The sequence below is a fragment of the Psammomys obesus genome, unplaced genomic scaffold (genome assembly GCF_907164565.1).
Source record: "Psammomys obesus unplaced genomic scaffold, mPsaObe1.curated_primary_1811, whole genome shotgun sequence".
Taxonomy (NCBI): Eukaryota; Metazoa; Chordata; class Mammalia; order Rodentia; family Muridae; genus Psammomys; species Psammomys obesus.
In genome coordinates, this window is record NW_026596085.1 from 2,395,057 (window position 1) to 2,420,671 (window position 25,615).

At 51.7% G+C, this 25,615-nt stretch overlaps 2 protein-coding genes across 3 annotated transcripts; both read left to right on the forward strand.

Moving 5' to 3' along the window:
• Position 1: 1 nt before the first annotated feature.
• Positions 2–17,002, forward strand: Prkag1 (protein kinase AMP-activated non-catalytic subunit gamma 1). Of its 2 annotated transcripts, XM_055626882.1 has the most exons (12): positions 2–70; positions 5,375–5,420; positions 14,133–14,242; positions 14,381–14,462; positions 14,552–14,610; positions 14,725–14,770; positions 14,871–14,925; positions 15,245–15,371; positions 15,531–15,696; positions 15,846–15,883; positions 16,080–16,226; positions 16,315–17,002. In XM_055626882.1, exons 1-12 carry the CDS (start codon positions 62–64, stop codon positions 16,420–16,422), a joined length of 993 nt encoding a protein of 330 aa, XP_055482857.1. In that variant the 5' UTR covers positions 2–61; the 3' UTR covers positions 16,423–17,002. The 2 variants fall into 2 exon arrangements, with proteins under 2 accessions (XP_055482857.1, XP_055482858.1); XM_055626883.1 differs by lacking the exon at positions 5,375–5,420.
• A 4,483-nt stretch (positions 17,003–21,485) lies between these two features.
• Ddn (dendrin) lies at positions 21,486–24,322 on the forward strand. Its single transcript, XM_055626880.1, has 2 exons — positions 21,486–21,696; positions 22,085–24,322. The coding sequence occupies exons 1-2, from the start codon at positions 21,488–21,490 to the stop codon at positions 23,931–23,933; spliced, it is 2,058 nt and encodes a 685-aa protein (XP_055482855.1). The 5' UTR covers positions 21,486–21,487; the 3' UTR covers positions 23,934–24,322.
• Positions 24,323–25,615: the final 1,293 nt, after the last annotated feature.

Here is a 25,615-nt window from a genome sequence, read left to right on the forward strand (position 1 = left end):
ATGTGGGGCGGAGTCTGCTGCAGGGGAGCTTTCTAAGCCGAGGAACTGGCGGGCGCTTGCGATGGAGTCGGTGAGTGGCGCGGGGAGGCGGGGGCGCTGTGGAGTCGGAGACCCCCGCTAGGAGCCAGGGAGGGCCGGGCCGGGCTTGGCGCGGGAGTCCCGGACTCCCCTTCCTCTGTTTCAGCGGGCCCCCCGGTAGTCGGGGCCACACCCGTGCCTGCCCTGCTGGGGTCCGCGCTACCCCGAGAGAGCCGCTGTGAGCTTGCAGCCCACGGGCTCCACGGTAATTTGGCCTCCTGCCTGTGAGTGCCTCAGTCCCTTTCAGAAGTTTGCATGAGTGGGGTTGCGATCCTGCCTATTAGGTGAGCGAGCCCCGCATGCAGGGAGCTTCAGGACCCCGTTTGTGCGGCTGTTTACTGTGATTCTTGGCGCGGACATCTGGAAGACTGTACTGCATCCAGCTAGGTTCCGTTCCTTTAGAAAGCCCGAGAATTGAGGTTTCCGTGAAGGAAGGAATCCAAGAGGCCGCTGTGTCCCTTGGCCAAGTTTAGGTCGTGTCCTGATAAGTGACGCTGTGCATGCTTGTTGACAGCTCGGTCTTGGAGAGCAGAGCAGCGTTGACCAGGGGCGGCAGATCCCGTCACTTCTTACAGATGCCACAGGTTATGGGCTACTTGTTTGACCTGCCTCCTTCACAGGAGCCTTTTTCTACACTGCGCAAGCTTCCTGCTCTATAATTGTGGAGTTCCATCTTAGCATTTTTTTTTACTCCTTCGAGTCAGGTACTTGCCCAGACTAATTTTTTGTGCCGCACTTTTCCGTGCAGAGGAATAGTAGTATCATACTTTAACTTACAAAGAAGAAAACAGACACAGTGGTAAAGTGGTCATCCAAGCAAGGATTTTATTTTCTACAGAGAAAGAGCATTTTAAGCAAACACAGTCGGATTACATCAAACTTAAAACAATGCTTTTTTTTTTTTTTTTTTTTTTTTTACTTGTAAGTGTATGATAATGTTTTTGGTTTTGCTTTTTTGAGACAGGTGTAATCCTGGCTTTCCTGGACTCTTTGTAGACCAGGCTGGCCTCGAACTCACAGAGATCTGCCTTCCTCTGCCTCCTGAGTGCTGGGATTAATGGTGTGCACCACCACACCCGGGCTGTATTATAATGCTTGTAAACTATATCATGTATTACCACTTCTATATGTATTTAGAAATTTAGCCCTTTGCTTTATACTAGATTACAGAGGGGCGGAGATGAGAGGCGGAGGGAGAGGTGTTCGTGAAGGCAGGTCATAGTTAAGTACTGTCATCATGATAAAGCTGAAAGCATAAAGGAAAAAATTACATTGGGCCCACGGGGCCATTATAGACCGTTGAAGGGTATATATAGGTCCATGTTGAAACTTTGAATTTCGGTCGTGCTGTAAGAAAAATTGGCTGAGACCAAGTTGGAAGTATTGTATGCTATACAGAATTTGCACGCATACACACTTTGTTTTTTCTTCTTGAGGCAGGGTCTCAGTAGGTAGCCCAGATCTTCTGAGTACGAGCCATCATGCCCAGCTCAGGCTTTTGTAATCAGGGAGCCCGTGTCTCTCAGTAGATAGCTCAGATCTTCTGAATATGAGCCATCACTCCCAGGCTTTTGTAATCAGGGAGCCCGTGGAAGGTTTGCGCAGGGCAGTGAGTGCTTTTAAGAATATCCTTAACAGTTTTCTGTGGATAGATTGAACCACTTCCAAAAGTAAGTTTTGGTTTTTGGTTTTGGAGGTTTTTTTGTTTGTGCATGTGTGTGCTCGCGTGTTAAGAGAAAAATTGGGTGAAGGAATGTGCACGGGTACCATGGAACCAATGTGGAGACAGTGGGCAGCTTTCTGGAGTTGGTTTTCCCCTTCTACCCTACTGTGGATTTGGGGATCAGATTCAGGTCACCAGGCTTGTTGGGTAATCTCTTTTACTCGCAGAACCATCTTGCAAGCCTTGGAAAGTACTTTTATGTGGCTGAAGAAGAAAATCTTCTCCAAATGAGCTGTTTTGGTTAGAGAACTTGGTTAAAGCGCAAAGCAAGGAGGCAGTCGATGAGGGACATGGAGGCTACTATTGAGAACACTGTGCAGCTTGGTCTTGGCTTAGTGGAAGACTATCCCAGATGCCCAAGACTGTGGCGTTGGCACCCCGGTGCATTCTGTGAAGATTTAGAAAAGCTTAGAGGCAGTGCAGAGTGAGGAGTCAAGCCTCAGCCAGGGTTGTGAGAAATGAAAGGAGATGGACGTTTTTAATGTCGTAAGCCCTTCCATGTTAATGAAAGTAGAACTGCCCAGACACTGGGAAGAGCACTGGGAGGGAAAAAATAAAAAATAAAAAAATAAAAAAAATAAAAAGCAAGCCTGTATCGAATGGCTGGGACACACCTGGAAAGATAGATGAGTTTGGAAAGCAATTTTGTCTTAGTGTTTGATCTAGCCTCTGTCTCTAGTAGTATTTTCTACTTGTGTAGTACAGTGGGATACTCTTGGTTCCCTAAGATGTTCTGTTTTGGGTGTTTTATTGTTGTTTTGAGTCAGGATCTAAGAATAGCACAGGCTAACCTTGAATTCACTCTGTAGCTGAGGCTGGTCTTGAACTCCTAATCCTTGAACCCACCTCCTGAGCATTGGGATTATAGTCCTGCACCACTGCACAGGGCTCTCAGTCTCATTTTACTAAAAGATGAGGGGGGGTGGCCGTAATTCGCCCAGTTGTGGAGAAACAGGCAGAAAGATAAAGTCACATTTAATTGTTCGTGTGATGGTTAGCTTTGTCGACTTGGGAAGAGAGTCTCATGAGGGGTCCTCTGTCTGTACTGGGTTGTCTGTGGGCGTGTCTGTGGCATACGGTCTTAGTTAAATGATTTGGGGAATAGCCAGCCCGCCATGAGCAGCAGCATACTCTAGGTACACAGCCCTAAACTGAGTAAGAGTGGAGCCGAAAACATGCATTCATTTCTCTCTGCTCTTGACTGTGGATACGTTTCAGTGGCCTGACGCTTCTGCCGCCTGACCTCCCCACAGTGATGGGCGGTGCCCTGGAACTGTCCTCCCCTAGACTGCACATTGCTTTTTATCAGAGTGTTTTTACCACAGCAGTGGAAAAGGAACCAGCTCCGAGCCTGACTCGTATGCTGATATCTCTAGCTGGACACCTTCTCTCAGTTTTAGGTCTCTGTTCATATCTCTTTATATCATTATTAGAGAATATTTTTAAACTCTAAATTATGTACAGTGCTCCATGCTAGGAGACACATACGAAGTATAAGGTAGTTGAAGACTTCTAGGAATTTATAATCTGTTTCTGGAGATAACACACAGAGTCACTGTAGCGAAGTGTGATGCGTGTTGTGAGACCGGGCCTCGGAAGTAGCTTTTGTGTAAAGCCTGAGAACTGCCATGCCGAGTGTGCGTCTTCATGTGGAAAAGCCCTCTTGGGTTTTAAGAATGGGGCTGTTTTTGATAGCCTTGCCAAATATGCTGGGCCAGGCTGATAGTTTTATCAAGCCCAGAGGAAAGAGGGGAGAGCTAGTCACCCACCACACTGCACTGGAGGGAGCGCTGGGGCCGTCTTGCCCAGTTGACCCTGTTTGCCAGCCACTGTAGTTCTCAGGTTCAACTCAAGGCCTTCCGAGATTGCCACTACGTAAGCTATGAAGGTGAAATAATTGTCAAGTTTATGTAAGGGACATCACCCAGAGCAGGTGGAGCCGAAGGGTGGATGACAGTAGACAAGCCTTTTCGTGATTCCTCTGAGTTCCTAGATAGCAATATGGTTTCCGAATGTTCTACTGAGAGAGCTCTGTGGCTGCTTGTCCGTGTAAGAGCCCTTTAATCTCCGGTTTTCTCAGGAGAGGAAACTGGGCAGCTCTACAAGCATCCCTTTGAGTCCCAAGGGTGCTGCGAGAACTCACACTCCCCAGGTGCAGATGGTTTGCTTGTTTGGGTGCGACGGTCTGCTGCTCGCATCTTCCCAGACATTCCCTCTCTGAGAGGTGCGGCCGTGATTCTGGTGCCACAGCTATGTTTGCGAGTCTTTGGAAAAAGCGGTATTATCTAGGGAATTTATGTGGGTTCGAGACTTGCCTCAAGTTCATAAACAGACCCCACTGGCCTGGGATTTGTAATCCTCTGCTTCTGCCTTCATAGTGCTGAGATCCCAGGTGTGCAATCCCCACCATCTGTGTTCTTGTTTTAATAAAGTAGATCTGGGAGAACCTTTTGGCAGCAACCATAAGTTCAGATATTCTAGTCTTAGCTCTTGTTTTGGTTTTTGAGACAGAATCTTTACTGTGTAGACCAGGCTGGCCTCACACTTGTTCCAGTCCCCTATCTCTGCCTTGCCCCCGCCTCTACTTGGATGTAACCTGTGCTGAGGTTCTATCCATGCCCCACCACAGCTCCTTCTAGACTGGACGCTTTGGATTGCGATGCAGTACACACCTCTAGTCCTGACGCTAGTGAGGCTCAGGGAAGAGGATTTTAAGCCTGGCATAGTCTACATTGCTGAAACACTACCTTAAATAACCAACCAGCCTCTAGTCCTGACGCTAGTGAGGCTCAGGGAAGAGGATTTTAAGCCCGGCATAGTCTACATTGCTGAAACACTACCTTAAATAACCAGCCAGCCAGCCAGCCAGCCAACCAACAAAAACCCACCTAATAGTTTATTAGGCATTGTGTTGTATAAGAGCCTGAGCTTCGGAACCAGACGGATAGTTCACATCCCTGCTCCACCTTTTAGCAGCCCTGTGAGCTTGGACAGGTCACCTGACTCTTTAGTCTCATTTTTTCTACTGTTAATAACAGGGTTAATCTCAGGGTTGTTAAAAAAAAAAAAAAAAAAAAAAAGAACTAAATGAGATAGTATTTCCTCTCTCTTTCCTTTTGAGGGGATGTTGATGCAGTCTCATGTAGCCCAGGCTAACCTCAAACCTGTTGTCTAGCGAAGGCTTGTGTCAAGCCTGAGGCTCCCTTTTTTATCCTCCGAAGTGTTGAGTAGCGCTCACTCAGCTGAAAGGATAGTGCTTGAAGAGTCTTGCTGTACTTTCTAAGAGGAGTCATTAGTTCATCAGCCCTTCAGCCCCCACCCCACCCCTTTTTTTAAATAATACCAGGAATCGAGCCTAGTACCTCACACATTCTCTAAGCCATACCAGCTTTTTTTTTTTTTTTTTTTTTTTGGTCTTTTTGAGGTGGAGTTTTGCTTCTATAGCCCAGGCTGGCCTGGCTTCAGATTCATGAAGATGTCCCCAATGAGTCTTCCAAAGCCGCCTTCTCTTTTTCTAGTGTGGGGCTGAGATGGAGTCTGGGGAAAAGTAACTGTGCTTCTCTTGCCCTCCAGGTTGCTGTGGAGAGTGTCCCAGCTCTGGAGAATGAGCACTTCCAAGGTACGTTTCCCATGAAGTCAGGAACCTGAACGTGGAAGCCACAGCCTGACCCTGTCTTCAGTGGCAATTTTAAGTCTCCTGGGGTTCTCCTAGGGAAAGAGGCAGGGCTTCTAGGGGTGTAGTTTAGTGGTAGAGCACTCACCTGCCTAGCGTATGTGAGGCCTTAGGTTCAAGCCCAGCACCACAGACGAATGAAGGAATCAGTTGGCTGCCTCTCTGGGAATGGGTTTGCCCAGGAGCACTCTCATTTTTCCTGAGACCTATGATGTTTATTGCACTAAGATGTACACTTTCCCAGCTGATTGGACTAGAGACTGAGTATAAATTTCAGGAGATCATACAGCGGGGCTGGAGAGATGGCTCAGTGTGTTCAGACCACTTCCTATCCTCCTGAGGACTGGAACTCAGATCCCATAGTCCTGTAACCAGCCAGGTGACCCACACATCTCTAGCCCAAGCTCCAAGGGGCACAGAGACAGAAGGGGCACTGGGGCTTGCTGGCTGTAGTGGAAAAAATATGAGCCCCAGCTTCAGGGAGAGCTCCTGCCTCTGAGCCTTCCAGGTATCTTCGGGTGTATTTATTCATTTATTTATTTATTTATCTATCCATTCAGCCATCCTTCCATCTGTCCATCCATTCATTCAGCTCCTGTAACCCAGACCAGGCTGAACTTAAATTTGATTTGTGGCTGTGCTGAATAGTTTTGTGAGTGTGACACAGGCTGGAGTCTTGTGAGAGGAGAGAGGAGCCTTAACTGAGAAAATGCCTCCAGAAGATCAGGCTGAGGAGGCCGGTAGGGCATTTCCTTAATTAGTGACTGATGGGGGCGGGCCCAAACCGTTGTGGATGGTGCATCCTTGGGCTGGTGGTCTCAGGTTCTGTGAGAAAGCAGGCTGAGCAAGCCAGTAAGGAGCGCCCTCCATGGCATCCAGCAGCTCTCGGCTCTGGGTTTTCTCCCAATCTGAGTTCCTGCCTCAGTTTTCCTCAGAGGACTGTGATTGAGCATAGGTAAGCCGGATAAACAAACCCTTTCCAAACCAAGTTGTTTTGGTCATGCTGTCTCATCACAGTGACAGTAACCCTAAGACCGTAGCTGGAGATGACTTTGAACTTCTGATCATCTCATATACCCCCTGAGTACAACTGGGCCCATTTTTTCCCCCCCAGGGCTGGGAATTGAGCCCAGTACTTTGTGCTTACTAGGCAAGTATCCTAACTCCTGAGCTACACTGCAACCTGAAAATCCCCCTTACAAATTTTTTTTAAAAGAAGTTGTTTTTTTAGTTAATTGTTTTGTTTTAGTTTTTCTTCTTTTAGCTATTTATTTTATGTAGACCTGCATGCCAGAATCGGGCACCAGATCACATTATAGATGATTGTGAGCCACCATGTAGTTTCTGGGGATTGAACTCAGGACCTCTGGAAGAGCAGGCAGTGCTCTTAACTGCTGAACCATCTCTCTAGCACCCCCTTACAAATTTAAAAAACATTTGTTTACTTATGTGTGTGGGTGTTTGGTTTCAATGTATGTCTGTCAACCACATGTGTTCATGGTCCCTGTGGAGGCCAGAAGAGAGGGTGTTGGACCCCTTAAGACTAGAGTTCACAGGCATTTGTGAAGCACCATGTCCATGCTGAGGAGTGGACCCAGGATCCCTAGAGGGACAGCTCTTCTGAGCCATCTCTCCAGCCCCTGAATTCCCTTTTTTATTTTAAAAAAAAAAAAGTATGTTTTATACCTGTTTTCCTTATGAAATGTTCCTTTTTTTTTTTTTAAGGTTTCATTTTTATACAGTGTTCTATCTGCATGTATGCCTGCACGCCAAAAGGGAGCACCAGATCTCACTATAGATGGTTGTGAGCTGCCAATTGGTTGCTGGGAATTGAAATTAGGACCTTTGGAAGAACAGCCAGTGCTCTTAATCTCTGAGCCATCTTTCCAGCCCATGAAATGTTCTTTTACTTGAGTATATTACATTGCTATCAAGGTTTTTCCCCCTATATGTTGACTTTCCCTCCATTGCCCTTCTTTGTTTGTTTCCGTATACTATGTTTGATGTATTTACATTTGGTATAGGGGGACAGTTTGAGCCCCTTTTTTGTTTGGTTTTGGGTGTGGTTTTTGTTTTTGTTTTTGTTTTGTTTTTTCTAGACAGGATTTCTCCGTGGAGCCGCGGCTGCCCTGTATTGTTCTATAGATCTGGCTGGCTTCGAACTCGCAGAGATCCCCTTCCTCTGCCTCCCAAGCGATTAAAGGTGTACGCTACCACATCCAGTTAAAAGTCTTAATAATACATTCTCAGATTTTTTTTTTTTGATACCACACTACCTCTTTTTTAAGTTTTTGTGTTTCTGTGACTCTGAGTGTAGTATTTGAACCCTGTTTTTCCGTGTACATGTGTGTGCATGTGGAAAGTCAAACTTGATGTTGAGTGTCTTTCTTGATCCATCACTTTCCTTCCTTCCTCTTAGTTTTTGTTTTTTTTTTTTTTTAAGGTTTATTTATTACTTATACAACATTCTGCCTGCACACCAGATCTTACTATAGCTGGTTATGAGCCACCATGTGGTTGCTGGGAATTGAACTCAGGACCTTTGGAAGAACAGCAAACGTTCTTAACCTCTGAGCCATCTTTCCAGCCCCTTCCTTCCTCTTAGTTTATTGAGCTGGACCTCTCGCTAGTTCTGACCTGTCTGGGATCCATCTTTGCCTCCTGAGTGTTGAGATTACAGGCCGTGCAGGCTCAGGTTTTATGTGAGTTCTAGAACTCCCACTCCAGTCCTCGCACTTTTGATTCTTGTTTTAAACCAAGGATGAGAGATGACTTAGGGGTTAAGAAAACTTCTTGTTCTTACAGAAGACCTGAGTTCAGTTCCCAGCACCCACGTGGTGGCTCACAAACATCTATAATTCCAGTTCCCAAGGATTCAGTACTCTCTTTTGGCCTCCACAGGCACCAGCACATACATGGTACATAGACATACATGCAGGCAAAACATGTGTAAAAAAAATTGTTTTAAGTATAAAAAAAAGTGATCTAGCAGTCAGGAGACAGAGGCAGGTAGGTATCTGTGAGTTCAAGGCCAGCCTGGTCACAGAGGGAGTTCCAGGACAGCCAGGGCTATACAGAGAAACCCTGTGTCTTAGATAGGGTTTTATTGCTGTGAAGAGACACCATGGCCACGGCAGCTTTTATAAAGGAAAGCATTTAATTGGGGCTGGCTCACAGTTCAGACGTTTAGTCCATTATTGTCATGATGGGGATTATAGCTGTACATGGGTGGACATGGTGCTGGAGAAGGAGCCAAAGAGTTCTATACCCTGATGGCCAGGCAGCAGGAAGAGAGACGCTGGGCTTGGGCATTTGAAACCTGAAGTCCACTCCCAGTGACACACTTCTGCCAGCGAGGCCACGCCTCCTCAGCAGTAATATGTCACTCCCAGTGCCACTCCCTAAGCTTCAGACACGAATGTATGAATGTCGGGGGCCGTTCTCGGTCACACCGCCAAAGCAAGCCAACAATTGATGTTACATGTTACACTATTGAGATACCCAGCCGTGACTTTTCATAATTGAACATTGCACATGATATCCGTGCCCATCGGGTATCTGCGGCAGCTCTGAGGCAGTTGTTGGATCCAGTAGATGAGGTAGACTAAGCATGAGATGTTAACAACTTAAAATCTTGTGTCCCACTTAAGAGGATACAACAACTAAATCTGCTCAATTAAGACCTGTTTTTGCCAGATCTCATTTTGTAAAGAAACTGAGAATCTGGATTTTTATGTAAATCTGTAGAGTTTTAAGTTAGGAGACTGATTTAAATTATTTTTAAAACTGGGAAATCCAAATTCATTACATGTGTGAGCCTCTGGCTTAAAATGATAGCCTCCAACCCGGTGCAGTGTGTCTTCCTGTGGTCTCTAAAGCAAGTTGGGGTTTCCTGTTTGAAAATGACAGCAGTCTTGCAGTTAATGTGGTAGACTGAGTGCCGCCATCCACCTTCAGCCTTTCTGTGACGGACAGAAGAAAGGCTCAGAGATGGCTCACCATTGAGAGCACTGGTTGCTCTTCTGGAGGCTTCCATTCCTGGTACCCTTAAGGCCGCTCACAACTGTCCTGCGTGTAACTCCAGTTTCAGGGGATCGGGTGCCCTCTTCTGGCCTCCACAGGCACTACATGTGCAGAATAGACTCAAGCAAAACACCCATGAACATAAAATAAAAATAAAAATCCTGAACTGAGTAAGATGTCTCAGCCTTGACAAGTTGCTTGCCTTGGAGGCCTGGATCCCAGAGTTTGTCATCCAGAGCTCAGGGGAGGTGGAACCAACCCCCTGGTTGTCCCCACACGTGTATATACGTGTTCACATGCATGTACACTTGCCCATCCTAAAGAACGAATCACAAAAATAAGAACAGGAGAGGAGACTGGAGTTTGGAAGCTGGAGCTGGGAAGCACTTGGGAGATAGTCACGTGACTTAGCTGTTGTGTGCATGGCGCAGTGTGGTCAACAGTTAAGAAAGCTTGAAAGCATATGAAGCAAGCATCCCAGGACGGGCTGTCTCGTTGCACACTACCGTCCCCTCCACCGGGCCAAGGCAGTGGGTGTGAAAGACAGAGCCCGAAGTAAGCTGTGCTGAACCCTGAGCCTCCCCTATTCCACTTCCAGAATATTAGCAGAAAAGACTTCAAGTCTTCTAGGTTCAGAACTGAAGAGTCATTAGGCTGCCCTCGAAGGCAAGACCTTCGATTGCAAACACCGGATGTTCTCAAAATGGTTCACTGTCAGCAAGCCTCAATTATGCCTTTAGAGCTCTAGTCAGCGTGCAAGTTTTCCACTTAGGATACGCTGTAGACAAAACAAGCAAAACTAGAATTTGAATCCTGTTTCTCTGTGTGTGTGCCAGGGTGAGAGGGGCCTATACTTGATGCCAGGTGTCTCCAGTCAGACGCCTCCCTCACTTTACTGAACCACTGCCCTGGTCCCTGAATCCTGTTTTGAACAAGGACTAACAGACATCTAAAGAAAGCCTTAAAAAGGTGATCCAAACTGTCCCCTGTCCCATAAGGAAATAAGCAGAAAAGGGCAACTGGAGGGAAAGTTAACATACAGGGAACAAAAGCTTCTGATAATTAATATGTTCAGGTAAAAGAACAAATTTTGTTCCATGTGGTAGTGCACACCTTTAATTCCAGCACTTGGGAGGCAGAGGCAGGAGGATCTCTGAGTTTGAGGTCAGTCTGGTCTTCATAGCAAGCTCCAGGACAGTAAAGGTTACACAGAGAGACCCTGCCTTGAAAAGACCTGAAAGGATCAGTGTAGAAATCGTCGTGTCTCAGTCATAAGAGTCACAGAAAGAGAAAAATGGCACGACAGAGGGAAGGATGCAGTCAGGGTATGCACTTCACAGCATTCCCGGAGCTGAAAACATTCCTTTACCTATTGGAAGAAAACGCACTGGCTTTTCAGCACAGACACAAACCCAATCCACCCAGAGATAAGCAGATTTCAAAGAGAAGGGCCTCTGAGTTTGCAAAGAGGAAAAACAGCTCACACAAGAATCAGAAACAACGGCGGTGTGGTAGCTCACAGGCGATGGAGCAGTGCCTTCAGCTGCAGGAAAGAGAATCCCAGCCAAATTCTCCATCAGAGAAGGGTGAGGGAAGAACAGATACCTACAAGCTGTGAGATTGTAAAAAGCTTTTACTTCATACTGGACCTTCCTCAGGAAGTTACTAGATCTGTCTTATTAAAACCCCGGACAAAAACAAGAGTCCACAAAGGGAGGTGTGAAGGAAAGCCCAAGGTGGCAGGTCAGAAGACCTCAAGAGAAGTCAAAGAGAGACATCTTTTGGTACTCTGAATTCGGAATTTCCTGGGATTCACATAATTGGTAGGCTCTGGGGATTGAATCAGTTGTGAGTACTATATATAGAAAATTTAAACCAAGAATAAGACCATGGTTAACTCCAGAGATGATAGAAAGTGTCAAAGAAAGAAAATGTTTCTTTTTTAAATTTGTCTTTAATGTTTTCAGTCATGTGTGTGTGTGTGTGCGCGTGTGTTTGTATACGTTGGAGTGCAGGTGGCAACCGAGGCCAGAGGTGCCTTGATGCCCTTGGAGCTGGAGTTACAGGTGCTTCTGAGCCATCTCATGTCATTACTGGGATCTCTGGTAGCGCAATATGTGGCCTTAACCACTAACCATCTCTCCAGCTGAAGAAAATTGTTCTTATTTAACTTAGCTCTGATACATTTAGTCAACGTGGTTGAAATGGTAACCAGCATTAGGGTTCAACTCCTAGAAGGTGGGGCCTGCAAAATGGGAGGTACTTGTTAGTGTTAGTTTGGGAAGAGAACTAAAACATTCTTGTCTTCGTCAGGAATGATAATAATTGAAAGTGAGAAGATGGAGAGAAGGCTCAGAGGTTAAGAGCACCGCTTGCTCCTCCAGAGGTCCTGAGTTCAATTCCCAGCAACCACATGGTGGCTCACAACCATCTATAGTGAGATCTGCTGCCCTCTTCTGGTGTGCAGGCGCACATGCAGGCAGAACACTGTATACATGATAAATAAATAAATGCTTAAAAAAATTGCAAGTGAAATTAAGTCAGAAAGCTGCAGTGTAAGCGTGTCATCCGACGACACAGGAAGAACAGTGTTGTGTGAGGGCGCCACCTATGATCCCAGCTCTCAGAGGCGAGACTAGCATGGTCCGCACAGTGAGGCCCTGACGTAAAAAAAGAAAGAAAAGCCCGCACTGGCTGGAGTGACTGTTCAGTGGTAAGAGCACAGGCTGCTCTCTTAGAGGGCCCAGGTTCAATTCCCAGCCCTCGTGTGTGTTGGCTCACAACCACCTGTAGCTCCAGTCCTAGGGGGTTGATACTCTCTTTTGGCCTGTGAGAGCACCAGGTAGGCTTATGGTATTGAGACATATATCCTCCGAGCAAAACACCCGTACACATAAATAAAAATGAAAAAATGTTTAAAGACCAAAAAAAAAAAAAAAAAGCACTGTTAAAGCCTTTCAAGAAAGACTCTCTCTGATAGGTAGGTATGTTTTTCCATGCCTGTGGGAGAGGCAGGAAGGCCAGGTCAAGATGGTTCTTGGCTACATAAGAGTTTGGTGGAGCTACGTGCAGTGATGGTTGCCTGTCATCCATCACTAGAGAGGCTGAGACCAGGTCCCAGCTCCACACAGTTCAGGACTGCCCACCGAGAACCTGCCCATTCCTGACATCAAGGGCTGGGAAGACAGCTAGTGGTGCAGCGTCTACCTAGCGTAACAAGGCCCTCGGTTTGGTCTCTAGCACTGAGAGAAGAAAAAAATATTAGAAAACAAAGTGTTTTAGAGACAGGGTTTCTCTGTGTAGCCCTGGCTGTCCTAGACCAGGCTTTATAGAGTAGGCTGGCCTTGAACTCAGAGATTTGCTTTCCTCTCCTCTCCCTCTTGAGTGCTGGGACTGAAGGCCACCAGTGCCCAGCTAGAAATCGGATTTTAAAATCAGCTGGGATGCTGGTACAGAACTAGTTAGGACTAGGGACATGACCCTGAACCGTTCCTTTAACTGCTCTGCGGAGCTTCTTGCCTAAAACACTAGGATAGCGCTTACTTAACGGTTCAGGAAGAATTCAGAGATGCAGAGCTGGGTGTGCTTGGGAGACAGGGGCAGGTGAGTCTCTGAATTCGAGGCCAGCCTGGTTTCCATAGGTAGTTCCAGGACAGCCCTGGTTACATAGAGAGGCCCTGTCTTGAAGAATTGGGGGAAATGGGGTGGGGGTGGGATTGGATTGCGCAGTATTTTTAGGTGTGCACTACAGTACATGTGCCATGTAGAGTCTGACTGTGGAGGACCGCCTTTCCAGCAACCCTGGGCAAGCAGTGAAAGAGACTGCCAGGCGTGTGCTGCGCGCCTGCCATCCCAACCCTTGGGACGTGAAGGCGGTAAGATCACAAGCCTGAGGCCTGCCTGGCTAGGTGGCAAGATTCTATCTCAAGCAAATGAAGGGGCTCCCCGTAAGACCACTGGCTCACAATGGCCAGTAACTCCGGGGCTCCCACACCCTCGGCTCCCACACCCTCTTCTGGCCTGAGCAAGCACCAGGCACACACATGCACAGACCTATAAGTAAAATGCTCGTACACACACAAAAAGAAGGAAGTTATTTAAATTTTTTAAAAAACATATAATTACTAAAAAAACAAAAAAATAAGATGCATAAAGTGAGAAGAGCGGAGGAAAACCTCGCTGGGCTCTCCCATTGGCCTTCTGACTCACAGGTGACCTGAGTGTCTGGCCATGTCGACTGAGCATGTAGTATTGTTGGAAATGGCCTGAGCCACGAGTTTTGCACCTGCAGGTCTTCAACAAATTTAATTTCACCTTCATTGAGAAAAAAATGAAAATCTGACTAAATAGAAGGAAAAACTCTTATGAAAAGACAGGAAGCAATAAAGACAAAAATCTCTTTAAGAGTTGAGAAACTGGTGGGTGGTAATGATGCACGCCTTTGATCCCAGCACTCGGGAGGCAGAAGCAGGTGGGTATCTTCGAGTTGGAGGCCAGCCTGGTCTCCAGAGTGAGTTCCAGGACAGCCAGGGCTACACAGAGAAACCGTTTCGGGAGTGGGGGTGAGAAACTAGAACCCTTCTGATTGTGAGTTCTTACATAAGAGAAATGCACCAACTTTTCCACCCCGTGCAGAGACCCCGGAATCGAATAATAGTGTGTATACCTCCTTCATGAAGTCTCATCGCTGCTATGACCTGATTCCCACAAGTTCCAAGCTGGTTGTGTTTGATACGTCCCTGCAGGTGGGTAGAGCCCTTCCCCCTTCTCCATTCCTGTCAGTGCCTGCCAGCACGCTTTACACGCCCCTACACGCCAACCCCGCTTTTTCCCACAGCTGGGCCTTCTGTGAACTCCTTAGGATAACACTCTTTTGGCCACAGGTAAAGAAAGCCTTCTTTGCCCTGGTGACTAACGGTGTTCGAGCTGCCCCCTTGTGGGACAGTAAGAAGCAGAGCTTTGTGGGTAAGCAGCAGTCTCTGGAACACGCTTCTTGGCATCTTTTTGCCGACCAGGGAGAGCTTTGGGTGATGCCAAGGGCTCTTGTGTTCTAGGCATGCTGACCATCACCGACTTCATCAACATCCTCCACCGCTACTACAAGTCAGCCCTGGTAAGAAACCTGGCCTCCAGACAGAGCCACACCCTCGCCCTGCGTCTGGGGCCACCCTGCCTGCTTTCCCCCGGAGAAGCGAGAGCAGGGTCAGATGTGTGCTTCTGCCTCTAGGTACAGATCTACGAACTGGAGGAGCACAAGATAGAGACTTGGAGAGGTACATAGAGAATTGGAGGTTGCGGGAGACAAGGCAGGGAGAGTGTCCTGGGAAACGAGTTTGTTTGGCAGCTTTTTGTGACTACCCCTTTTCTCTTTAGAGGTGTACCTGCAGGACTCCTTTAAGCCGCTTGTGTGCATTTCCCCAAATGCCAGGTGAGGGCTGTGTCTGTCCCTAAACACCTGGAGACTCAGAGGCAGGGTCGGGAAAGAGGGAAGTCTCCTCCTGGTGCACACATAGCCACGCCTGGCCTTGATCTTGCAACAGAGCTCAGGCTGGCCTGAGCTTATGACTCTTGTTCCTACGCTGGCAGCACAAGTACATCACCACACCAGCCACACACATGCACAGCTCTGTCCGAGCACTGCCCCACCCCGACCATGAGTTTTCCTGTCTGTAAGCACACCCGGAGAAGCTGAGCAACTTGACTATTAGCCCTGTGGAACCTAACTGTGACCTTCTACCTTTTCACAGCTTGTTTGATGCTGTCTCTTCATTGATTCGAAACAAGATCCACAGACTTCCAGTTATTGACCCCGAGTCAGGCAACACCTTGTACATTCTCACTCACAAGCGCATCCTCAAGTTCCTCAAGCTGTTTGTAAGTCCACGTGAACCCAGGTCTTCCACTCCCATGTTGGGTTGGAGGCATTTCCCTGAGGCTTGAGGGCCTTAAAAGTCAAGCAGTGTTCTTGGGGATTGAACCTAGCACTTCACACTGTGCCCCGGAAGCCCCGAAAGCTGATGATTCTTTCCTCAGATCACCGAGTTCCCCAAGCCAGAATTCATGTCTAAGTCTCTGGAAGAGCTACAGATCGGCACCTATGCCAATATAGCGATGGTCCGCACTACTACGCCTGTGTATGTGGCTCTAGGCATCTTCGTGCAGCACCGAGTCTCGGCCTTGCCTGTGGTGGATGAGAAAGGTGGGAGACTGGGGAAAAAAGAGGGAGGGTTCTAGGGTCAGGTGTCTCTGGGAAAAGCTGCTGTCCCCTCAGCTCGGCCTGGAAGGTAGTCGTGTGGGTACTGAGAGCTCTGGCTACCAACCTCTTCTGAGCTGCCTGTGTCTTCCCAGGGCGCGTGGTGGACATCTACTCCAAGTTTGATGTGATCGTGAGTGACAGTGGAGGGGCTGGGGGAGGGGGAGGGGTGCTGGACGCCTCCGCACTTTGAATACTGCCTGAGGGGCAGCTGGCTGAGCTGGCTGAGGCTTGCAGCAGGGCTGAGGAGCCCCCCACCCCTCTTCTGAGCTTGGGTTGGTCCACGGTCTGGGAACCGGCTCCCTTTCAAGCCTGCCCCCCACCTCCAGAATCTGGCAGCGGAAAAGACCTACAACAACCTAGACGTGTCTGTGACGAAAGCTCTGCAGCATCGCTCGCACTACTTCGAGGGTGTCCTCAAGTGCTACCTGAACGAGACTCTGGAAGCCATTATCAACAGGCTGGTGGAAGCGGAGGTAGGAAGGCCGCCCCTCTGCCCCCCCCTCCACCAGCCTGACGCCCCCAGTGGGGAGGGCACGAATACTCCTCGATGCTCCCTGCCAGGTTCACCGGCTGGTCGTGGTGGACGAGAACGACGTGGTGAAGGGCATCGTGTCGCTGTCTGACATCCTGCAGGCCCTGGTGCTCACAGGTGGAGACAAGCAGCTCTGAGCATGGGGACAGACAGGCGGCGCCTGGGAACACGGCCCCCTCAGAACTCCCTGCCGGAAGCTTGGGGAGTCGATGGACTCCTGGGAGAACTGAGTCTGTTCCCTCAGAAGCTCCACGCCCACTATCTGGAACTAGAGAGGGGGAAGGAGGAGAAAGGACTTTTAGTTTCCCTTACCATCATGAGTACACTTGAGAAAACTATCAGCCAATCCCAGTCCCTTAGGCATAGCTCCCTCCTGGGTGATCCATGGGCTTTGTGCTCCTCAGGTGGATTCTGATCTCTAAGAGATCTGGAGACCTCACCATGCCCCGCCCATCTCTGCCCTTCTTCCACCCAAGATAAGGGCTCCAAAAGTCTTTATGAAATGTTTTTATTCATCCTCTTCATTCTGTGTGGAGGAGGCTGAGTCCATTTAATGTCATTCCTTCCCATGAGTCTTGTGGGGAGGTGCATGTCTGGGTCCCTGCGCTGTGTGCACATGAAGGCAGATGGTTGTGTGGAGGAGGGCAGTGGGTAGGTAGCCAAGATTAATGCTTTTTGTGGCAAAACTAATTAAATGACAAGGTTTTCATCATGGTATTGCAGTGTTTGATTTCTGCATTTGATAGATGCTATTTCACCAACTTTCTTACCTCATAAAGCTGCTTCAGCTCACTAATAACAGCAGAGATCTTCTCTGTGCCTTAACACAGGCTGTGTATCCTTTGTCCACAGTGTGTATGGCTCTAAGCGTTTGCGTTTGGGGAGAGTTGATTTTTTTTTTTTTTTTTGAGACAGGATTTTGTACCATATGTACATCAGTCTGGCCTTAACATTTGTAACAATCCTCCTGCCTCAGCTTCCTAAATACTGGAATTATAGGCATGTGCTACTAGCCCAGGGTCAGACTTGAAAAAAAAAAATGTTTGCGTATGTATGTGTGTAGGCCAGAGGACAACCTTGGGTGACAATGCTCAGCTTCCAGCTTATCTGAGACAAGTTCTCTCTCTTCCTTTCCCTCCCTCTTCCTTTAATTTTGGGTTTTCAAGACAGGGTTTCTTTGTGTAGCCCTGGCTCTCCTGGAACTCGCTTTGTAGACAAGGCTGGCCTCAAACTCACAGAGATCCGCCTGCCCCTGCCTGTGCTGGGATTAATGGTGTACACCACTGCTGCCCAGCTGTACATTTTTTTGGGGGGACACTCTCATGTGTATGTGTCCTTGGCTGGCTGAAGTTCACTGTGTAGACCAGGCTGGCCTCAAGCTCACAGAGATCAGTGTGTCTGTTTCTCAGTGTTGGTGTTAATGACATGTGCCACCACACTGAGCCTATGAATTCTTTTATTTTTAAGTATGTATGCGTGTGCATGAGTGTAGACACCCAAGGAGGCCAGAGGCGTAAGATCTAACGCAGGTCTAGGCAGGTGTGAGCACCCAGGTGCTGGGGGTTGAACTAGGATCCCCTGAGAATATTATGTGCTTTTAACCTTTGTGCCAGTTTTTCCAGATCCTAAATTAAATTTGTCTTAAATTATGTGCCTGCACTGTGTCTGTGTACTGATTGTGTGCCTGGTGTCCATGGTTACAGACTGTCATGAACTGCCTTGTGAGGGAGAGAACTGAACCCAGATCCTTTGGAGAAGCAACCAGTGATCTTCACTGCTAAGCCACCCCTGCCCCATTTAAAAAATATATGCCAGTCCAGCTTGTGAGGGGGTTGTGCACAGGTGTGCAGGCCAGCGGACAACTCAGGCAGCGATCCTCGGGAGGCTCCCCTTCTTGCTTTTTTGGTTTTTTTTGAAACCCTGTCTCTCAGTGGCTTGGGATTTCGCCACCTGATAAGGTTCGCTGGCCAGCCAGCTGGAGGGTCCCAGGATTCCAAGCACATGCCCTCATACGTGGCTCTTACATGGGTTCTTAGGATCGGAACTCAGCTTCTCCAGCTTTCAAGATGTGTCTTACCAACTGAGCTGTCTCCCCAGCACCTTTTCCAGCTTTAAGAGAATTTTAAAAACGGAAGCAGAGACTCAAAAGCTGGCCCAGAGCCACCCTGCTGGTGAGAAGCAAAGCTGAGTGGTAAAGGCGCTGCAAGCTTAGCTCCTGAGTTGAGTTCCCAGAGGCCATGTAAAGGTGGAAGAGAACAGACAACACAGAGCTGCCCTCACGTGCTCAGCATGACTGCACTTAGACACACAAATCATCTGGTACGCACGCATACAGTTTAAAAACAAAGCTGGTAGGTGTGGAGATGTGTGCCTTTCGTTCCAGCACTTGGGAGGTGGAGGAAGACAGACCGCTTGAGTTTGGGGCTAACCTGGTCTACATACATAACAAGTTCCAGGAGCTACATAGTGAGATCATGTCTAATAAATAATTTTAAAAAGCCAGTCACTGTTGGCTGCATACACCTTTAACCCTGGCAGGTGGATCTCTGAGTTCAAGGACAGCCTGGTCTGCAATGCAAGTTCCAGGACAGCTGGGGCTACATAGAGAAACCCTGTCTTGAAAAACCAAAATGCAAATCTAAGAAGCTAGTATTTAAACCTCAACTATCTGATTCCAGGTTTTATATTTTCCTATCTTTACAATAATCTTACTTCCTCTCTAATTCTCCTTATTTCCTGTAATTACTCTTACTTTCTTCTCTGTCTGGACCATAGTTAGGGCCCAGGCAAAAAGTTCCCAACAAGTCTGGACAGTAGAAAACGGATTGGGGTCTTTGGGCAGAGCTCTGCCAAGGCCATCAGTGTTTCTTGAGGGAAGGTTAAACTCTGGGTTTTGCTGGACTGGTACTGTTTGAACCCTCAAATCCCTTCACTTTTCTCTAAGACAGAGTGGATCCTGGAGGAAAAGCAGAGCTGTGGTCAACCCAAGAGACCCATTATCTGTGCTGAAACCACACAAACTGGGAGTAGCACAGAACACCAGGAAGAGGGCCAGGCTGGGCTTCCTTTGCTGATAGGATAGTTTGCATCCAAGCCAGGAGTAGGCTCTGAGTAACTCCCTGGCTCTCCCTCCTTTGAGCCTTCAGAGGAACCTGTGCCACACTATTCCTGTTCTTCCAATGCAGGCTTCCTGATGGAACACGGGAAACATCAAGACACTTGTTAGAGGTCAGCTTTCAGTGCTGGTTGAGGCCTCTGCGTTCACATCTTCCAAGCTCTCAGCACATTCCCAAGCTTGGGGGAGGGCGGCTTCCAAATTAGCAGCATTAGAGCGTGTGTTTATGTGTGTGTGGAGGGGGGTGCGTGGTGGAAAGGACAAATGTCTCCTTGTGTCACATTCCTTCAAGGAGGATTTGTTTAGGGAGGAGGCAAAGCTTTAAAAGCTATGGAACTCTGGTGGGCCCTGGTGGAAAGCAGAGCCTTGGAACCCTCTTCAGTGTGGCTGGTAGGTGGGATCGCAGGGGGGCAGGGAGCATGGGACAGCAGAACAGGCTAGGTTTTACTTTGCCATTGCCCAGTGAGACCTGTCTCCGCCCTATAACAACCCTTTTGATCCCTGTCCCCTTAAAGAGAAGGCTCTGTGCCCAAACGTTCCCTGTTCCCTATACTTTTATGAAGAACCAACTGGGATCTCGGGGTGTTTCTCCCATTTCCCCCCTCAGACTCCCCTCCCAGTCTTAGTCTGAGGGTGGAGCTGAAGACAAGGGATGGATGTCGGGGAGCTCACTGGCTTCTGTTCTTAAAGTCAGAAGCGAATGGTCCCTTCTTCCTCAGGAGCCATTGCCACCTCCTCTCCTCCTCTCGTTCTGCTCCCCACACCCCTCCCCTCCACTGAGCTGCTACCATGGTTGCCAGGCATGGTTGCTAAGTCTCTGCATGGAAGGGTTGGCGTGGGCTGTGCTGCCACTAACATTACCATGGTGAATCAGGGGACACCTGGTACAGGCTCAGGGGGAGGGATCCTGAGGCTGCAAGCAGCAGCCCCCTGCCCCCAACAGTGAGTCCAGAAGGTGAGCCGTACTTCAGGGTGGCCGGGTGCACCTGGCATCTGGGCAGGAGTGAGCAGGACCCCCCTTGCTAGGAAAGGAAGGCCACTGTTATTCTCTCTGTTGCTAGGGGATTTGCCTGTGTCACAGGAACAGGCTATTCCTCCTCCATCCCCCTCTATTGGGGTACAAGTGTCTAGAGGCACCCTAGCTCCTCCCCACATAAGGCCTGTGGAGCAGTGTGGGCCCAGAACTGTGTAACCCTAGAATCCTGGCTTCTGGGTTCCGGGAGCCAGCCTGCTGCTGCTGGAAGGCTCATTTGGTGCCCAAGGACACCCAAATCTAGAGCAGGAATCGTCCTGCTGCCTAGGTGGCCAGGACGGACTGAGTTCTGCCTTACACACCAGCAGAAAAGGTGAGGGTGCTAGAGCCACTTCTTTGGGGGGACTGGGGGAGCAGCTGTCCCCCGAGTCGCACAAAAGCTTCCTGAAAGCTGCCGCCTCTTCTCCCCACTGCTTAGGAACTGGTTACTCATCTGCACCCGAATGCCACTGACGCTAAAAATAGCCCTCCCCCCCAGCTGCGGGCCAGCCTCTCTTGCACCCCAACCCCATGGAAACAAGCAGAGAGTGGCAGGCAGAGACCTTGAGTTCTATTCTCACCACTCGCTGTCAGAGAGGAGTCCAGGCAGGCAGGCAGGCAGGCAGGGACAGACCACTGTGGTCAGGCGACCTGACAATCAGGAAAGCAAAGAGTTAACACTTCAGGAGGGGTGAGAAGATGGGGGCTGGAGAAGAGGGCACCGTAAGCCTGGCAAGAACCACAAGTCTCTCCCCACCCACTCGCGGGTCCGGTTAGGCTTGGGGGACCTGAGCAGTGGGAAGGGGCGTCCAATCCCAGGCCCCAGGGGGCGGCCGTGCACACGGGGGAGGTAGCAACGCGGAGCCGTCCACGGCGGCGTGTCACATGCGCGCGCGCTCGCGCGCGAGCACACACACACACACACACACAGACAGGCAGGCACACACGTGTGCCCGGGTATATATAGTTGCCAGTCCCTGGGCCTGCCGCTCTGCAGTGGGCGCCGGCTCCCTGCGTTGGGAGGGGGCTCACGGGGCGGGTGGGAGGGTGGGGGGCCGGGGTGGGGTGGGGCAGGATGCTGGATGGCCCGTTATTCTCCGAGGGGCCCGACAGCCCCCGGGAGCTCCAGGATGAGGAGTCGGGCAGCTGCCTCTGGGTGCAGAAGTCCAAGCTGCTGGTGATTGAAGTGAAGACTATTTCCTGTCATTATAGTGGTCGCGCCCCTTCTCGACAGTCCATGGACATCCAGGCCAGCCACTGGGCCCGCGGGCCCCAGAGCCGCACGTGAGTGAAGGCGGGGTGAGGGGCAGCGAGCGGTGGGGAGGGGAGCAGGGTCCGCTGCCGACCCCTTGTCTTTCCCGCGCCTCCCTCCCTCCCCCACTCGTGGAGGACTGGGGCCTGACACCTTCGGCGCTCTTCAGGGGGGACAGGAGCCGGAGCGAGCGAGGGCAGGAGGTGAGATGGGGCAGTCGCTGTTGAAGTGTGCGTGGAGAGAGGGCGAGGAGCCTCGGTTCGACTTCAGCCCCAGCGTGTACGCACGTGCGCTGGCACACACGCTCACGCGCACCCTCCCACACGGCTGCCCCAAGTGGCCTCCGGGGCTCCCAGAGGCCCGGACCTCGGCTCTCCTTCCCCACAAACTGCTCACCTGGGTTCCTGCTCATTGTCCCAGGTGTAGGCTGCGCCCGGGATCCCCTGAGCCGCCGCCCCGCCGACCCTGGGCCTCCAGGGTGCTGCAGGAGGCGACCAACTGGCGGGCGGGGCCCCTCGCCGAGGTCCGAACCCGGGAACAGGAGAAAAGGAAGGCGGCGTCGCAGGAGCGGGAGGCCAAGGAGACCGAGAGAAAGAGGCGCAAGGCTGGCGGGGCCCGACGGAGTCCCCTAGGGCAGCCCCTTCGGGCGGCCCAGCCCCCGGGGCTCCCGCCTCCCTCCAGACCCGAGCGCTTCGGGCCGGTGGGGCGAGCGCCACGCCCGTCCGCCTTCCCGCAGGGTGAGCCGAGGGTGGCGTGGGCGGGGCCGTGGGGAGGCCGGAGGCCGGGGCCCCCCAGCTACGAAGCTCACCTGCTGCTGAGAGGCGCCGCTGGCTCGGCCCCGAGGCGCCGCTGGGACCGGCCTCCGCCCTACGTGGCTCCGCCCTCGTACGAAGGCCCCCACAGGACCCTGGGGGCGAAGCGAGGCCCCGAGCTCTCCCGGGCGCCCGCCTCGGCAGCCCCGGCTCCGGTGGCTGCCAGGACAGAGGGAGGGCGCGCCAAGAAGAGGCTGGACCCTCGAATCTACCGGGACGTTCTGGGGGCCTGGGGTCTCAGGCAGGGCCGGGGACTCTTGGGAGGAGCTCCCGGCTGTGCTGCGGCCAGAGCCAGGCCGGAGGCTTGCAGAGGGGCCGCGGAGAGAGGCTCGGGCCTAGCTGTTGCTGGCCTGATCGGTGGTGGCCACGGCCAGCCCCAAGCCGAAGCTACGGGCAGTCCAGACGCGGAGGCCGCTCCCTCTGGGTCCCCGGCCAGCAGCTCCCCACGTCCGGCTCCCAGGTCCAGGCAGCAGCGCAGGGGCTCAAGGCCAGAAAAGGAAGGAGGTGAACCGATCTGGCTCCCCAAGTCTTGGCTTTCCTCTCCTAAAAAGCCTCCAGTTAGGCATAGCCAGACTCTCCCCAGGCCGTGGGCTCCTGGGGGCACTGGGTGGAGAGAGGCCCTTGGTCCAAGAGAGGGGGCAGAACACGAGGGCCCGGAAGCCTGGAAGGCCACCCGCCGTGCCCACACCCTGCCCCGCAGCTCCCGGGGCCTCGCTCGCAGGGAAGGCATCTTCGTCATTGACGCCACGTGCGTGGTGATAAAGTCCCAGTACGTCCCGACCCCTCGGCCCCAGCAGGTGCATGCGTTGGCCTCCGGGGAGCCGTGCGCTGCGAGCGACAGCCCCAGGCTACCCAAGCCCAGCCGCGGGGAGGAGGGGGCCGCCGCCGGCCCTTCCGCTTGCCCGAAGCGCCTGTTGAGCAGCCGTGTCTCAAACCAGCCAGGCGGGGGTGCCGAGGGCGAGGCTGGGGGCGGGGAGCGGGGGCCTTCTTCGCCGGAGGACCGCGCCCCGCGCCTCCCGGGGCTCCCTGCGGCCAAGGAGAAGCCGCCGGACGCCCCCACGCAGCCAGGCAGCCCCGAGCGCCCGACCTTAGGCCCGGCGGCTCCGGGCTGCGCGGGCGGCGCGAAGGGCTCAGACGCGGCCGGGGTCCCGCGGCGCGCGGCCGGGGGCTGGGCGCGGACTCCGGGGCCCTACGCCGGGGCGCTGCGGGAGGCCGTGTCCCGCATCCGCCGCCACACCGCCCCGGATTCGGACTCAGACGAGGCTGAGGAGCTCAGCGCCCACAGCGGCTCCTCCGATGGAAGCGACACAGACGCCCCAGGCGCCTCCTGGCGGAGCGAGAGGACCCTGCCTGCGGAGGGGAACACCCGGCCCGGGGAAGGCGCGAAGACGGCTGAGCCGAGTAACAGCATCCGGGAGATCCTAGATGTGTCAGCCAAACCGAAGAAGGCCTCTTAGGAGAGAAGCACACCAGGAGAACTCCCGGGGAAATAGAGGGACAGTGAGCGGTGCCCCTTTTCCAGGGTGGCTCAGCCAGCCTCGGGCCCGCCGCTCGCCTTCACTCTCCGCAGGCCTCGCTTGCTTCCCCTTTCTTCTCTCCCCACCTACACCTGCTCCCACGCTTGAGACAGAGGAAAGGAAAGAAAGGGAGGAGAGGGAAGGCAGCACTCGCCACTCAAAGGGTTAGTGTCAGGGAGATTGGGGGCGGGATTCAACTCCTGCTGCATTCCACGCAGAGCTGAGCAGAGAGACAGGCCGAAGGTCAAGGATGGTGGCAGAAAGCGACCGTCAGGGCAGGGTCCCTTGACAGGAGAGACAACGTACACACACACACACACACACACACACACACACACGCCACCAGCAGACTGGGAAGAGGCCTCTCCTTGAGGTTACAACTCAAGTTTCCATTCCAGCGCTGCCACCGACTTGCTGGCGGACCTGAAGAGTAACTGTTTTTACGTGCGGGCATCCCGGACTTCCTGTAAATGTAAAACCAGCGGTTCCTGCCGCCCATCCTTCCGCCCCTAAGATTTTGTGAATCAGTGGATAGAACTTGAGGGTTCTTATCAGCTTCACTCTTCCTCAGTTCAGACGGCCGTCAAAGCGTTCCGATTTAAATGGGCAAAGGGCTTCTATCCCAACCTCCCAAGTGTAGGAGGGTGCTCCCAAGGCAGAGCCCCTCACCGTCCAAGCTGGAGGGGGAAGACAGCCAATGAATCCGCTTGGGACGTTTTTAAGCCTTCCCCCCTTCCTCCATCTCCGTGCCCTTGTGATGCTCTGAAGTGTTGCCCGGATTTCCCACGCAGACGGTATCGCCCACCGGATAGGACCTCGACACAACCTGCATCTCTCCTAGGAAACAGCCGGGCGAGCAGCAAGGCTGAGCTTCAGCAGACCGTGTGGGGTGTGATACTCGCTGTGGCCACTACGGGGCGCGCGCAGGCCGCGGATTCCCCGGTTGCTGGTGCTCGAGTGCCCCTACACCAGCACTGCCCGTTATCTGGATCCCTAGTTACCGGGCGCCGGTTTCCTGCCTTGACACCTCCAAACCGCGCGCGGGGCCGGGAGCAGGCCTCCGGTCTCCCAGACCTCCGGGGCGCGCCGAGCCCTTCTTTGTATTGACCCACGCCAACCGGTTTGAGACTGACATTTAAGTCTTTTTCTTCTTCTCTTTCCAACCCTGGGCACTTCCTCTGTGTCTGCCATTTACTAGCCATGTGACCTTGGCCGAATCACTTCACCTCCCTGAGCCTCAGTTTCCTCATCTGTCAAATGGGGGTTTATAAACACCTACCTCGCAGGGTTGTTGTGAGGATTTAATGAGATAATGTATATAAGGCGCCTTGCACAGTGCCTGGCACATAGTAGGCGCCCAATAAATCTCCCTCCCTTTATGCAGTTCTGGAGTCTCTCTTTTTATGACCCAGACCCACCGTGCCCCTCCCTGGGGACTTGACTTCTTCCCGCTCCTCGTTTGAGGGGGAGGAGGATCCTCTCTGGTGGAAACTTCTGGCCCCTCCCGTCTCCCTGGCTGGGACTCTCCCTTCCTTGCCCCCCCGCCCCACCCCTGCCGGCTCTTCCCTCTGCCCTAGCGCACTCCCCCCGCCCCCTATTCCGGGCAAAGGCTGAGTCAGCCT